The following is a 14559-nucleotide window of genomic DNA, read 5'->3' as shown; positions in this document are numbered from 1 at the left end:
GCGATATTTATGCATGTGGTAGCATTTACATGACCAACAATGCTTGGTAGCATTTACATGACCAACAATGCTTAGTAGTATCTTTTTTTTTTTTTTCTTGAAACACGTTTATTAGTATCTTAATTCCCTAATTATTGAAAGATTTACTTAAAAGTATTGTTACATTCTTGTGCAAACCTATGATGACCACTCGTTTGAACAGAGAATAATATGAGAGTGAAAAATAGTCTTAAAGAGAGAAATAAAAGACTGAGAATGTCAACAAACCATGTACAAAAGAAAAAAAAATATCCTCTAAAGCCCTAAATTGGTCAAGGAACATCAACCTTATTCCAATTAAAACTTTACATTGAGAAAAGTTAAAAAGAAAAAGAGAAAGCAAAGGAACAAGTCAAAGACTAAATTTGTGCATCTATGTCGTCAGAATCTTACAACAATACACAATGGGGTGGAGAGAGCGGATATTTGATTAGAGAAGCAACACAGACTCTGGTTTAGGCAGAGCCAGTGTCTCCATGTGTTGCTGTGACCAGTAGCCGTGAGCGTTCAAGACCCTGTTTAGAAGTTCCTGCGGCACTGGCTCTCCTCTCCTCTGCTGTGGCGATATCTTAGCCGTATGGACCAGCGTTTTCCACTTGTCCTGCACATTAAAACCAAACACTCTTCGACTCAGATTCGGATTTGAGGTTCAGCAATGTATGGTACGGTTTAGAATTAAAACAAAGTGACAAACCTTGAGATCAACGTAAGTGCGGTGGTCTGCATCTTCGAAAGCACTATGCTTGACATCTCTCCACCTGCATAGTTTAACCCAAACTAATATCATTTCTCTACTTCACAGCCACAAATATAACAATGATATATATGCATGATCTGTTTTTTTTACCTGCCAGTACCGAGCTTCTCAACTGCTTGAACAAGTGCTTCTACTTCAGTAACAGAGAAAGGTCGACGCATTCTTCGCTGTGCAGTCTGATGCTGCTGCTGCTGCTGCTTATTAGATTTATGACGAGGCGGTTGAGGAGGAGACAGTTCGGTGAGCGCAGCAAGAACCAGAGCTTTTGAATCATCTGCTGCGGTTTCCTTGTCAAACGAGCCAGATGGGAACAGTGCTAAATCAGGCTCAGTTTTGAACAACGTGTCCATGTCAGAAGCATGGCACATGGGTAGTTCCTCGCAGACATGTCCCGACGGGTTACTGAAAAAAACAAAACAAGAACTTTAAGTCGCAAAACTTTGTTTTGAGTTTTTGAAAGATGTAAGTTGTGAATAGAGAAGTGTGAACCTAGATAAGAGATGAGGAGCTTCTGAGCTAGGTTCAAGGCTGAAATCAAGAGAGTCCAAGTGGGTGTTATCCTGAGAGATCCCAGTCTGATGAAGCGTTTTGTTATCGTCTCTGACTTTCTTCCCTTGAACCATCAGACCAACTCGGTGTCCATCACTCAACAGAGTGCTCACTGCTTCCATCACCATTCTCTAGATAAAACAAAAGGAGCATCAGAACATTAGAAGTAAGTTACAACAGAAATGAAAAGAAGGAGAGACCAAAGAGCTTGGTAATGATGTTACCTTCAAGGAGCCAACAGTAGCGGTTTCTGGAATCTCTACGAAAAGCTCTGGCACCCTGAATGACTTGATCCGCAGTCTCACTGCAATAAAAAAAAAAAAAGAAGCAAAATACATTCTAACATAAGCTTCTTCATTTTCATAAGCAAGTAGAGATTCTTTTGTTACCATGAGAGTCGCTTGACACAAAGGATGCACCTGGACCTTTCATAGTAGAAACAGCTCTGCTGCCTGCAAAAGTAAATTACAGAATCTCACTACAACCAAAATAAAAGCTACAAGATGAGGGATTAGAACAAAAGAAAAGTATCTTTTACCTCTTTGCATCTTAGAGCGCAGACGATAATCATCAGACACTGAGTCAGAGATGTGGTCAAAGTACTTCCTTTTCTTGATAGGATAGCTCCTCTGATGGTGCAAGTAATAGTTCCTCCATGATTTTGCTTCTGCAACACCACCAAATGTAATTAAGATTTGAAAACTGACAAGAAACCTTAGGTAGGTTAGTACCTGAATGTCTAGAACCTCCCTTCCAGTGCCTAGAGGCCAATATCTTCCTGATTCTTCTGTCTCCAACGCGCGGCACAGACCTAGGTGACTTTTTGGTAACACGAGGGCATATATACCCAGAAAAGTTTTCATCATCATCTCTACTAAACATATGTACATCATCCAAAGCGCCAAGAGAAGCACCAGCCCCCATTGAAGGCACTTTGGTCCTACTACTACTACCACCTAAACTACCCACACCATTAGGTCTCGCATCCAGAACTACCGCACCGCCGTCTATACCCGGTTTTAAATCCTGACCGGCTTGACAAGAATCAATACCACCAGAGAGGCTAAAACCCTCAGCCTCGATCTCCACTTTGCCATTGATCACAGAACTGAAACCGCAAGGGCTCATTGAAGATCCCTGATAAGGATTAAACTCGGGTAAAGTTGCAGGCTTTAAGGGTTTATCTTCCACAGGGAACTCCTCTTTAACGAGACAATGGTCTTCAACCGGTTTGTCAATAGACATGTGAGAGCTTGCGCTCTCAGACAGCAAGTTTTCAGCTACGGTGGCCAATAGATCAATAGCACACGTTTTGTCATTTTCACTTATCTCCTCCTTCGTGAAGCTGCGCCTCTTCTGGCCACAAAATGAAAAGGAAGTCAAACACCTTGCAAATCAAAAACAAAAACAAAGCAAAAGAAGCGAATGGTAAAAGGCTATTATTAGTACCCTAGCTGATCTGGGGGCTCGAGCATTGGCAGGGAACTGTAAAGAGAATTCTTCTACACACTTATGCGACACCATTTCTCTGAATGCATAACACAGAGTTATGTAACTGCTACCACACGAACGAAAGAAGCTGGTGCTTTAATGACTTAACACACCAACCAACGAATATCCTGTAGATTAGTGATTCACGACCTGTAGATAAAAAAGAGCCATGGGGTCTTAGAGGTTATAAAAATACAAAACAGAAGGGGCTTTTGTCTGAAAGTTTTGGGTCAAAACCGTGAAAATAGCTTAAACCACTCTAAAACCCTAATCGACTCGTAAGATCCGAAACCGTCAGGAAAACCCTAACAAAATGTTCGATAAAGAACTTGGATCTCAGGATCAAAAGGGTTAACAGATCACGTGTTCTAAATCTCAGATCGGGTTCACAGATCCACGAATTTTCCAGGAAAATTAACCCTGAAAATTTCCTTGAAAACAAAAAGAAAAGAATTTCATGAAATTTCCCAAGAAAACGACAGATTCAAGGGAGAGAAAAAAACGGAACACTCAAAAAATCTCACCTTTAGAACCCTAATCTTGAATTTTTAGGAGAAAAGAAAATACGGTGAATATTCCGGCGAATAAACTCGGCAATTGCGAGATCGGAAAAGGAAAAAGAGAGAAACGAAAAGGAAGGAGGGACTCACACCAAAACCCCCCTTTGTCTTCTTAACACATGCGTTTTCCCGAGAAAGTGACGGAAACTCCTCTTTTTTTTTTTTTTTAATCTTTTTTTTTACTTGTCTGAAACGCTACCCACACGATGGCGATCTTCTCACACCACAAGCAAACTCAATCTCTCTCTCTCTCTCTCTATGAAACGCCTAAAACCAAAAACCCTTAAGAAAACAAAAGACGACCACGTTTTTTTGCCTTAAACCCTTTTTTTAAGACCCCTATATACTCTGACTTTTTCACCGGCCTAACCGGTATTACGCGTTGTTTTTAAACCGGCTGGCTCATTCACTCGAAGACCAAGGTTCCCCCGCCACGCTCGACATGCTTGTAATCCCCCCTCCAGATCTCACCACGTGGCGATGGGTGTACAGTCACATGAGTCCTGGTCTCCGCCAATGAGATGTATACATGTCAAACCATTAACTCAGATGTATTAGAACAGTTAATTTTTGATAAAAAATAATATGCAATTATTAACTTGCACTTTCTTAAACAATTTATTAAAATTAGTTGAATTCCATTTTTATACTAACTTTTTATAATAGATTTTTTACAAGTTTAGAAAATAACTTAAAGAATTTCTTTAGGAGTAGAGTTTAGCTCATAGTTTAGACTAAATTTTTTAACAATATAAAGTATATAATATTTAGGTTAGTGGAAATAGCCTGTTAGCTGTAACTATACGACATTCTGTCACGTGGCAGGTGGATCTACCACTAAACAACTTATATTCATATTTAAAATAATAATTACCTCTAAACTGCATATATTTTTTCTTGGCCAATTTCTTATTAATTTTTTTTTTTTGCACTACAGATTTTTGTTCTTCAATCGAACGGCAGAGAATCAATCTCTCATAATGTAAGGAGTCTCTGTTGCACTTTTTAGTCTGTTTGTAGAATACGAAAAGAAACTTTTCTCGAGCTGATAAATAACAAGAACCGTCGGAATTAAACTCGTAGGGAAGGATAGATAGATAACCACCGTCGAATTCACGGCATTGAAAGGTTCGGTGAGGCGATAAGAAAGGAGAAAGCTTCGGTTGCTAGTCGGCTCCACAGACCTAACTGGTGGGACCACATTATATGACAGTGATTATTATCCATAGTGGCAAACATATATGATAATATTTTAATCTTAACGATACGTTCAAATTTCAATATGCCATTTAACCAGCTTTTAAACGTTAATTGGTCAATGTTCCCTTCGAAAAACTAAAATTTGAGCAACTTTTTGGTGAATGAATTGCTTCGGTTTCTGCTTCGTGTTTACTTTAATTTTTATTTCAGGAGGAAGAATGCTAGATGTTTAAGAGCATCTCCGGACTCCCCGCAGAATTTACTGCAAAATAGAATATCTTCGGCCCCGCTACAAAATTTACCGTAAAATAAAGTGGATTAAACAGTTTCGAACAAATAAAAAATGCATTAAGAAAATTTTGCACTGGGGTTGGAGATGCACTAACTAAGAACATCTCGAAAAGACATTCTATAACTTCAAATATGAAGTTTTTCGCTCTCCAAAAAAAAGGAACTTCAAGTTTTGAAGATATTTGAAGTTTCACCTACTCAAAATTTCAAATTTGAAGTTTCATATTTTTATTTGCATTTTAGTCCCTACAATTACACATCACATTTATGATTCATAAATATTTTCTTATTTATTGTTTTAATCCTTATAAAAATTAAATCTCATAAATATTTTAAGTTTTGTTTACAAAATTTAAGTTTACACATAAAATTAAATAAAACTTTATAAGAGGATTTAAAATATTTAAAACTAGATTTAAATAACAAAAATATACAAAAAAAACTTAACAAAAAAACTTTTAAAAGATTATATGAAGACATAACTATTACACATATTTAAATATTACAATAATACTAATAGTCATGTAAGTTTGATCCGGAACCACTACAAGAAAATGTGCCCATAACAACGAACATTTACGACGAAAATATTTCGTCGTAAATTTACATGGTGTTTACAACGCAGTTACGAGGAATCCAACTTTCGTCGTAAACGCCATGTAAATTTACGACGAATAGTTTTCGTCGTAAAATCCATGTAAGTTTACGACGAATGTATGTGGAATGAGAAATACGTTGTAATCATTACATCGACATTACAACGAAACATGTTACCGTTATATTTAGGTGAAAACGTATATTCAATGTGCTTTAGCTTACCTAATTTCGTCGTAAAGTCGTTGTAAATATTATGTTAAAACCATGTAAAATCCATGTAAAATATTCTTTGTAAAATCGTTGTTATATTTCAACTACCCAACTCGAAAATTTCTCTATATATATGTCATTTCCCACAACTCTCTTCCTCACAACACACAAACGGGAGAAAAAAAAATTCGAAAAAAAAATCAGAAAAAAAAAGATTTCAAAAAAAAATCTAAGAAAAAAATGGCCGGTGGCGGTAGTATTTACGAGTTACGGAGTTGGATGTATTTGCACAAAGATTCCGACGGGAGGGTGACGAACGCATTTCTGAGCGGGCTAGAGACATTCATGCACCAGGCGGGCTGTACACCGATCACACAGGAAAGCGGTAAGATGTTCTGCCCCTGTCGAAAATGCAAGAATTCAAAATTTGCACGTAGTGAAACTGTATGGAAGCATTTAGTAAACAGAGGATTTACACCACAGTACTACATTTGGTATCAACATGGAGAGGGTTATGGGGGAAATGAAGCTAGTAGTAGTAATAATAATTTTGAGGATGGTCATCATAGTGAAGAACCGAATCATTTGCATAATGAATATAATTATCATCAAGATCATGAGCAGATGGTAGATCATGATAGGGTTCAAGATATGATTAGTGATGCATTTTTAGAAACAACTACAACAATAGCTGATGGAACTGGAAATGTAGAAGAACCTAATTTGGATGCAAAAAGGTTTTATGAAATGCTAGATGCTGCAAATCAACCAATCTACACTGGTTGTAGAGAAGGTCTCTCTAAATTGTCTCTAGCAGCTAGGATGATGAATATTAAAACGGATCATAATTTACCTGAGAATTGCATGGATGCATGGGCGGAGTTGTTTAAAGAGTATTTGCCAGAAGACAACGTGTCTGCTGAATCTTATTATGAGATTCAGAAATTGGTTTATAGTCTTGGGTTGCCTTCGGAGATGATTGATGTTTGCATCGACAACTGCATGATCTACTGGAAAGAAGATGACAAGTTAGAAGAGTGTCGATTCTGCAAAAAACCACGATTCAAACCGCAAGGCCGTGGGAGGAATAGGGTACCGTACCAAAGGATGTGGTACCTACCAATTACAGACAGATTGAAAAGATTATATCAATCTGAGAGGACTGCTGCGTCGATGAGGTGGCATGCGGAACATGTCCAGAGAGATGGTGAGGTTGCACATCCATCAGACGCAAGAGCGTGGAAACATTTCAACAAGGTACACGCAGATTTTGCTACAAATATTCGGAATGTCTATCTTGGGTTATGCACCGATGGATTTAGTCCATTTGGAATGTCTGGTAGACAATATTCTTTGTGGCCAGTCATTCTTACGCCGTACAATTTACCGCCGGATATGTGCATGGAACAAGAATTTCTATTTTTGACCATATTAATCCCTGGGCCGAAGCATCCAAAACGGTCTCTTGATGTTTTTCTTCAACCGTTGATAGAAGAGCTAAAGCAATTGTGGTCAGAAGGGGTGAGGACGTACGATTGTTCCTTGAAAAACAATTTTACGATGCGAGCAGTTCTGCTGTGGACGATAAGTGATTTCCCTGCTTATGGGATGTTGTCTGGCTGGACAACACATGGAAGATTATCTTGTCCATATTGTCTTGGATCGACGGATGCTTTTCAACTGAAGAATGGTAGGAAGAGTTGTTGGTTTGATTGTCATCGTCGCTTTCTTCCACTTGCCCATCCGTACAGAAGAAATAAGACATTGTTTCGGCACAAAAAAATTGTCAGAGACGGTCCTCCTCCATATCTCACCGGCCAGCAGATCGAAGCAGACATTGATTATTACGGAGCTCAGGAAACAGTTAAAGTTGGAGGAAATTGGCATGTTCCTGGAAATATGCCTGATGGGTATGGTGTGTCTCACAATTGGCATAAGAAGAGTATATTTTGGGAGCTACCCTATTGGAAGGATCTTCTCTTACGCCACAATCTGGATGTCATGCATATTGAGAAGAACTTTTTTGAGAACATCATGAATACATTACTTAACGTCCCTGGGAAGACAAAAGATAACAAAAAGTCAAGGATGGACTTACCTGATATTTGCTCAAGAAGTGAGTTACATATCAAGAGCAATGGAAACGTTCCTGTTCCCATCTTCCGGTTGTCATCAGAAGCCAAAACAACCTTGTTTGACTGGGTTGCATCAGAAGTTAAGTTTCCTGATGGTTATGTTTCAAATCTGTCAAGATGTGTTGAACGAGGTCAAAAGTTCTCCGGAATGAAGAGTCATGATTGTCATGTGTTTATGCAACGACTACTTCCATTTGCTTTTGCCGAGCTCCTTCCAGCAAATGTCCATGAAGCACTTGCAGGTAATTATAATTTTATAATATATATACATATGTTATGAAATGTTATTAATTTGATTACTTTTGCAATATACAGCCATCGGCGCTTTTTTCAGAGATCTTAGCACACGTACGTTCAAGGAAGAAGTCATCGAACAACTTCATCATAACATTCCGATCATATTGTGCAACCTGGAGAAGATATTTCCTCCTTCATTTTTTGACGTCATGGAGCATCTAGTTGTCCACCTACCGTATGAAGCATTGCTTCGTGGACCTGTTCACAACGGATGGATGTATCCGTATGAGCGACAGATGAAACATTTGAAGGGGAAAGCAAGAAATCTTGCAAAGGTGGAAGGTTCAATAGTTGCGGGGAGTTTGACAGCCGAAACATCTAACTTCACATCATACTACTTTGCTCCAACTGTTCGTACGAGGAAAAGAGTTCCTAGAAGATATGATGATGGTGGAGTACCGACATCATATCCAATTGATGGTGTTCCTGACATTTTCTGCGAAATTGCACGGTTTGGTGGTAAAACGAAAGAAGTATGGTGGTCATGTGAAGAGGATAAACATAGTGCCCACACTTATATTCTGCTCAACTGCGAGGATGCAGTGACCCGTTACTTTGAAAGGTAAATATTTTTGTGAATGTTAATTATATGAATTGAAGTTAATTATGTATGACTTGATTATTTGTTTAATTTGCAGCATGTTTGTATCTCAAGTTGAAGAAGCAATACCAGGAATATCTGCAACTGATGTGGACACACGTAAAGATAAGCACTTTGTCAAGTGGTTAAAATCACAGGTACGTAATATATCTCATACATTGATTAATTAAGTAAGTGTTTTGATACTTCAATATTAATTAAGAATAACTGCTTTTTGCAGGTTGATTATGACGATCCTTATTATCCCGTATGGTTTCACGAATTGGTTCAAGGTCCAGTTGCAAAGGTCACCACATCACCTATGTATTTCACACGAGGATTTACCTTTCACACATACGAGTATGGGAGACATCGGGCAACGAGTAACTACGGAATATGTGTGAAAGGTGAAACAGACTTTTACGGGATCTTGCAGGAGATTATTGAAGTGGAATTTTCGGGGTTATTGAAGCTAAAATGCGTCCTCTTCAAATGTGAATGGTTCGATCCTGTTGTGAACCGAGGGATTCGGTATAACAAATTTGGTGTTGTGGATGTCAATTTTGGGAGAAGATACAACAAATTTGAGCCTTTCATTTTAGCTTCACAAGCCGAGCAAGTTAGCTTCCTTCCTTATCCTCGGCTTCGAACTTCCGGGATAAACTGGTTAGCTGCTATCAAAATTACACCTCGTGGACGCATTGTCGCTGGAGAAGAACCGCCCTTGCAAGAAGAAGACGCTATCAATGAAGTTGAGGTACCAGAACAACCAACTGATGAAATCCTTTTGATCGACCCGCAAAACTTTCAATATGAAGATATTCCCGAAGATGCGACAGATGAAGCACGTGAAGACGAGTTCGAGAGAAGCGACGATGATGATTGTAATGATAGTGATGAGAACGAAAACGATTTAGAGTGATGTAATATTGATGAGAACGAAAACGATTTAGAGTGATGTAATATATGTAACAAATGTTGTATTTCTCTATTGTAACGTATGTTTAAAGAAATATTGTTTTTTTACCATCCTAATGTATGTGTAACAAATGTTGTTTTATATAATATGTATTTCTTTAGTTTTTAAAAAATTATTTGGAGTTTTAGGGTTTTAGAGTTTAAGTTGGAGAAAGAGCACAAAGTAGTAGAGAAGAGATATGATGTTAGATGATATGTGACTTTGGGGTTTAGGGATTTCATTCTCGGTGTTTTGGGTTAAACGTTGTAAAATCGTCGTAAATGGTTATCTATTCCACGTAATTTCGTCGTAAATGGAAAAACGCGGGCCTGGTAAATTCGTCGTAAACGTGGGCCTGGTAAATTCGTCGTAAACCGACGTTTCGACGTAATTTCGTCGTAAATCGAAAAACACGGGCCTGGTAACTTCGTCGTAAATGAAAAACGCGGACCTGGTAACTTCGTCGTAATATTACGTCGCGTTTACGACGAATCCTTTTCTATATATTGAGACGCCGATACGAGGCTGCCTCGTTCATTCCTCCCAAACTCCTCTCCTCTCCCTCTAAGGTACATTCTCTTTCCTCTTTTTTTTTAAAGTTAGTTTAGGTTATTAATTAGTTAGGTAATTAGTTTAGGTGATTAGTTAGATAATTAGTTTAGGTGATTAGTTAGATGACGGAATACTATAGTTTAGGTGATTAGTTAGGTAACGGAATAATTTTTTAATTATGTCGTCATAATTGATTAAATTTATTTAAATTTTTTTAGATGGCTCCTAGAAGGAAACCAGCAGCACCTACTTATGCCCAGTTGTTTGGCGATGGTTCCGGTACATCTTCTTCCGGTCCATCGTCTTCCGATGCAGTTCCAGACTCTCAGACTTCTCAGAGAGTTTTTTGAGTCCTCCTCTTCCACCGCAGATGCCTCCACCTCCTCCTCCAGCAGCTGCACCTGAGCCTGTCCCAGAAGTTGCAGTTCATCCGGATTTGCGTGTGCCTTCATATGCCCCCTTCGCGAGATATACGGTGGAGGATTTGCTTGCCCAGCCTGGACGGGAGGGTTTGGATGTTCTAGACTCCGATAGACCCCGAGGAACTTATTGGTAAGTTATTAATTTTTATTACATTAAAATTAAATTAATTTTTATTTTCTATCGGTTAAATTGTATTTTTCAGGTTTGGGGCTAACAACCGTGTTAGCCGGAGCGTTTCGGCGACGATTAAGGGTTACTACGACAGGGCATACCCGAACTGGAGAAAGACACCAAATCACGTTAAGATCACGTGGTTTAAATGTTTTGCGGTAAGATTTTTAAATTTAATTAAATTTTCATTTTTAAATATATATATATATATATATATTTAATATTTATTATTAATTGTAATTTTTTTAAAAATTTTATGTTTCAGCAAAAGTGGCATTGGTCTTTGGGAATCACCGAGAGGGTGAAGGCGGAATTCGTTGCAAAGGCAAAGATACGCCTCTGCAACACAGTCTCTGATTGGAAGGACAAGTGGGAGATCTACGGGTATGAGGGAAAGCCCACTGAGCTCACGACGGATGTGTGGGATGGCCTCGTCGCCTATTGGGAGCACCCTTCTTCGATCAAAAAGGCCAATTCGTGCTCGGCTTCTCGAAGGACGAAGGATAAAGATGGTCATTTGCCCATGCTTCACAGAACCGGACAAAAACCTCATGCAGGAGTCCGTCTAGAAGCTGTAAGTTTTGTTTTAAATATATATTTTAAAATATTCAATTAATATAATTTATAATATTTAATTTAATTTTTTTTTGTAGTTCGAGAAGACGGGAGTCTTACCTTCTCTGTCTGACCTATTCAAGATGACTCACGCCACATCCGACGGAGTTTTTGTGGATCCTGCATCTGAGAAACTCTTCCAAACAGTGGCTGGTCGGATTGAAGAACGGGAGACGCAACTAACCCAGGAGTCTCCCGATGGATTACCAGTCACATTGTCCACCGAAGAGGTCGACAGAATCTTCGAAGAGGTACAACTTAAAATTTTTGTTTACATTATTTTAAATATTTTAACATAATTAACTATATTAATATATGTTTTGATTTTATAGGTGGCTCCTAAAAAGAAGGGACGGATAGTCGGTATAGGCTCTGTTAACGAAGTTGCAAGGGCAACTTCGTCATACACTTCGAGACGGGATGAAGAGACTGCTCAGATGAAGGCTCGAATGGATAGCCAGCAGGTTCGTTTAGACTCTCTTGAGGATTTGCTAGACGTGATGGCCGTGGGAAACCCGGTTATGCAGAGAATGTTGAGTGAGAGACGAGCCGCTCTTGGAATGCCACCACGAGATCCCCAAGAGTCCGATCCAACCCGTCAACGGCCGAGCAACCCCACCAACTACTTCGAGAATATGTAGTTTTTTTTTTCTGTTTGTATTATGAATTTAAATATTATTGTATGACTTTTTAAAATATGTTTTCCAATTTCATATTTCGTTTTAAAATTTAAATTATTTTAAATTCTGAATATTAAATATAAATTAAAATTTATTATATACTAATTAATAATAATATAATAACAAACGATGTAAACTCCTCGTAAACATTACATAGAGTTTACATCGAATGTTTACGAGTGATTAACATCGAAATATTTACGAGGGTTTTACATCGAAATGTTTACGAGTGATTTACAACGAAAGTATTTACGTGTGCTTTACATCGAAATAATTACGTGGGCTTTACGACGAATAATTACGTGTCGTTTACGACGAATCCTTTCCCTGCGCTTTACGAGGAATATATTTCGTCGTAAACGTAACGAGTCGTTTACGACGAAACCTCCGTTACGACGGACGTTTAACAACGAAACGTCTTTCGACGTTAATTCGTCGTAACACCCCGTTTACGACGAATTTACAACGAATACTGCCCTAGTAAAAAATATGTTTTCTTGTAGTGAACCTTCAAAATTTCTAAATATTGTCCAATTTGTTTTCTGTAACTGAAGATGGTTGTTGTTGTTGTTGTTGATGATGTCTTTTCGTACAATTCTTTCTTGTTCATATTGAATATACTCACGAGTATTATTATCATCGGCAAAAGTTAGTCTTTTAGAAATATTTTATGTTATCTTTTACTTTCTTATTATGATCTAATGTATTTATAAGTATTAATATCACTTTATTTCAACAATTTTTATCTTTAATCTACAAATTAAAAATGAGAAGAGCCATTTTTACTTCGAAACGCACTAGTAGATCATATATGTATTACGAAAATCACTTTATGGAATAATATGGTATTTTGCTTGAAGTTTAATATTAATTAAGTTATTCCGTTTAAAATTTTATATTTTAATATAACATTTTATTTATTAATATTGTTGTAATATGTTTATATATGTGATAGTTATTTACAAAAAAATTATGAATTCAAATTGATTATGACAAATATAAAAACCATATTATAAAATACAAATAATTTTAAATTTGAGTTTGAAGCTTTTTTTTTACTTTTAAATTTCAAACATAGAGTTTATGAAACTTCAAAATATATATTTTTTTTGGAGATGTTCTAAGCTCACATAAGCTGCATTTTTTGGTTATTTTTGAATCTTTTTTTACTGAACTTTTTGAATCTGTTTTTGTTTTATCACATTTCTATACATTATATATATTATTTTGCTGGATTGTGATGTCTGTAACTTTGTATGATAAGATTTCGAAACCACTCACGCTTTATCCTTCAAAAGGATAAGATGAAATAAATGATTATTTAATTGTTTTTTACTAAAATAAAGTTTAAAATAATTAAGCGCTTTATCATGTTCGATGGCCCATCTATTTAAATAATTATTTCGCGACTGTAAGGATAAATACACCAATATTTTGATTGGCTATGAGCTAAAACCGTGATCCTATGCATCGATCGGAAATCCAATACTAGGATTATTTTTTGGATGTCATGTACTTATCCTAATTTTCTTGATATTTTTGATATTGGAATCTATCTAACATGATAACATCTTGGCCAAATTATGAAAGAATACGAGTTATAGTAAAACTGCGCCAAGCTCTTAGAAACCAAACTCGTCTGGGTTACAAAAATGTCTGTAGAGTTTGCATGACGTGCTGAAACTTGAACACTTATTGAAAAATACATGAGATGAGACTATTATTGAGCCTAATAAGAATCTTTTCATTGCTCCTACTCTCGTATTTATTATTATTATTAACTCTCGTATATTATTATTAGCCTCTTTTCTGTATATAAATAAGTTTGTATCATTGTTAATTTTATATCTTCTTAACTAATTGTGTACCTGGATCCTGGTGATACTCTTCTAAACCTAAGCTTTTATCGATGGTGACTGATGACTAAAATAAAATTATGTGAATATTACAAAATAGCTGATATATGGCAGTTGAATATTGAAAAAGTGGAATCGACGCATAGCAATAATTTTATAATATAAACGATTCAAAGTTCGTAACTAGCAGCATATACGTAGAAAAGATCGTATTTAAACTGTTTTATACATATATTTATGTTTATAGATGGTATTTTTTTACGTGTATAATTAAAATACAGTGAAACTCAACGAAAAAATTGTGAATACTATAAAAAAAATCGCCGTTTGCAATTTGTGTTGTGAATTTGCTTAGAGAAATTAAGACCACAAAAGAGGATAATTACATTTGACGTATGAAGACAAAGGGGAAAAAGTACATGAAGGTTAGAGGAAACTTTAGGAGACATGGTCGACGTAGAAGAGATGATTCACAACACTTCTATCTATGTTTTATGTAACTTGACTATCAAATATGACGGCATGCTCACAAGACGGCTCGTAGTAATACTTTTTCCCGCAATTAAATAGACACATGACCAGTGTCATAAATGAAAAC

The 14559-nt window shown here is 36.9% G+C and overlaps 1 protein-coding gene across 6 annotated transcripts; it reads right to left on the bottom strand.

The window, feature by feature from the left end:
• Positions 1–211: 211 nt before the first annotated feature.
• LOC106418468 (telomere repeat-binding protein 1) lies at positions 212–3716 on the bottom strand. Of its 6 annotated transcripts, none has more exons than XM_013859186.3 (10): positions 3487–3716; positions 2795–2986; positions 2077–2701; positions 1884–2012; positions 1735–1797; positions 1570–1649; positions 1286–1476; positions 887–1198; positions 734–797; positions 212–640 (listed from the first exon to the last, which is right to left on the bottom strand). In XM_013859186.3, exons 2-10 carry the CDS (start codon positions 2867–2869, stop codon positions 470–472), a joined length of 1710 nt encoding a protein of 569 aa, XP_013714640.1. In that variant the 5' UTR covers positions 2870–2986; positions 3487–3716; the 3' UTR covers positions 212–469. The 6 variants fall into 6 exon arrangements, with proteins under 6 accessions (XP_013714640.1, XP_013714643.1, XP_048624920.1 ...); XM_013859189.3 differs by having other exon boundaries at positions 2077–2698; XM_048768963.1 differs by having other exon boundaries at positions 3361–3705.
• Between the last annotated feature and the right edge of the window lie 10843 nt (positions 3717–14559).

This window comes from Brassica napus, chromosome C9 (genome assembly GCF_020379485.1).
Source record: "Brassica napus cultivar Da-Ae chromosome C9, Da-Ae, whole genome shotgun sequence".
Lineage (NCBI taxonomy): Eukaryota > Viridiplantae > Streptophyta > Magnoliopsida > Brassicales > Brassicaceae > Brassica > Brassica napus.
This window is presented reverse-complemented; position numbering and strand designations above follow the sequence as displayed.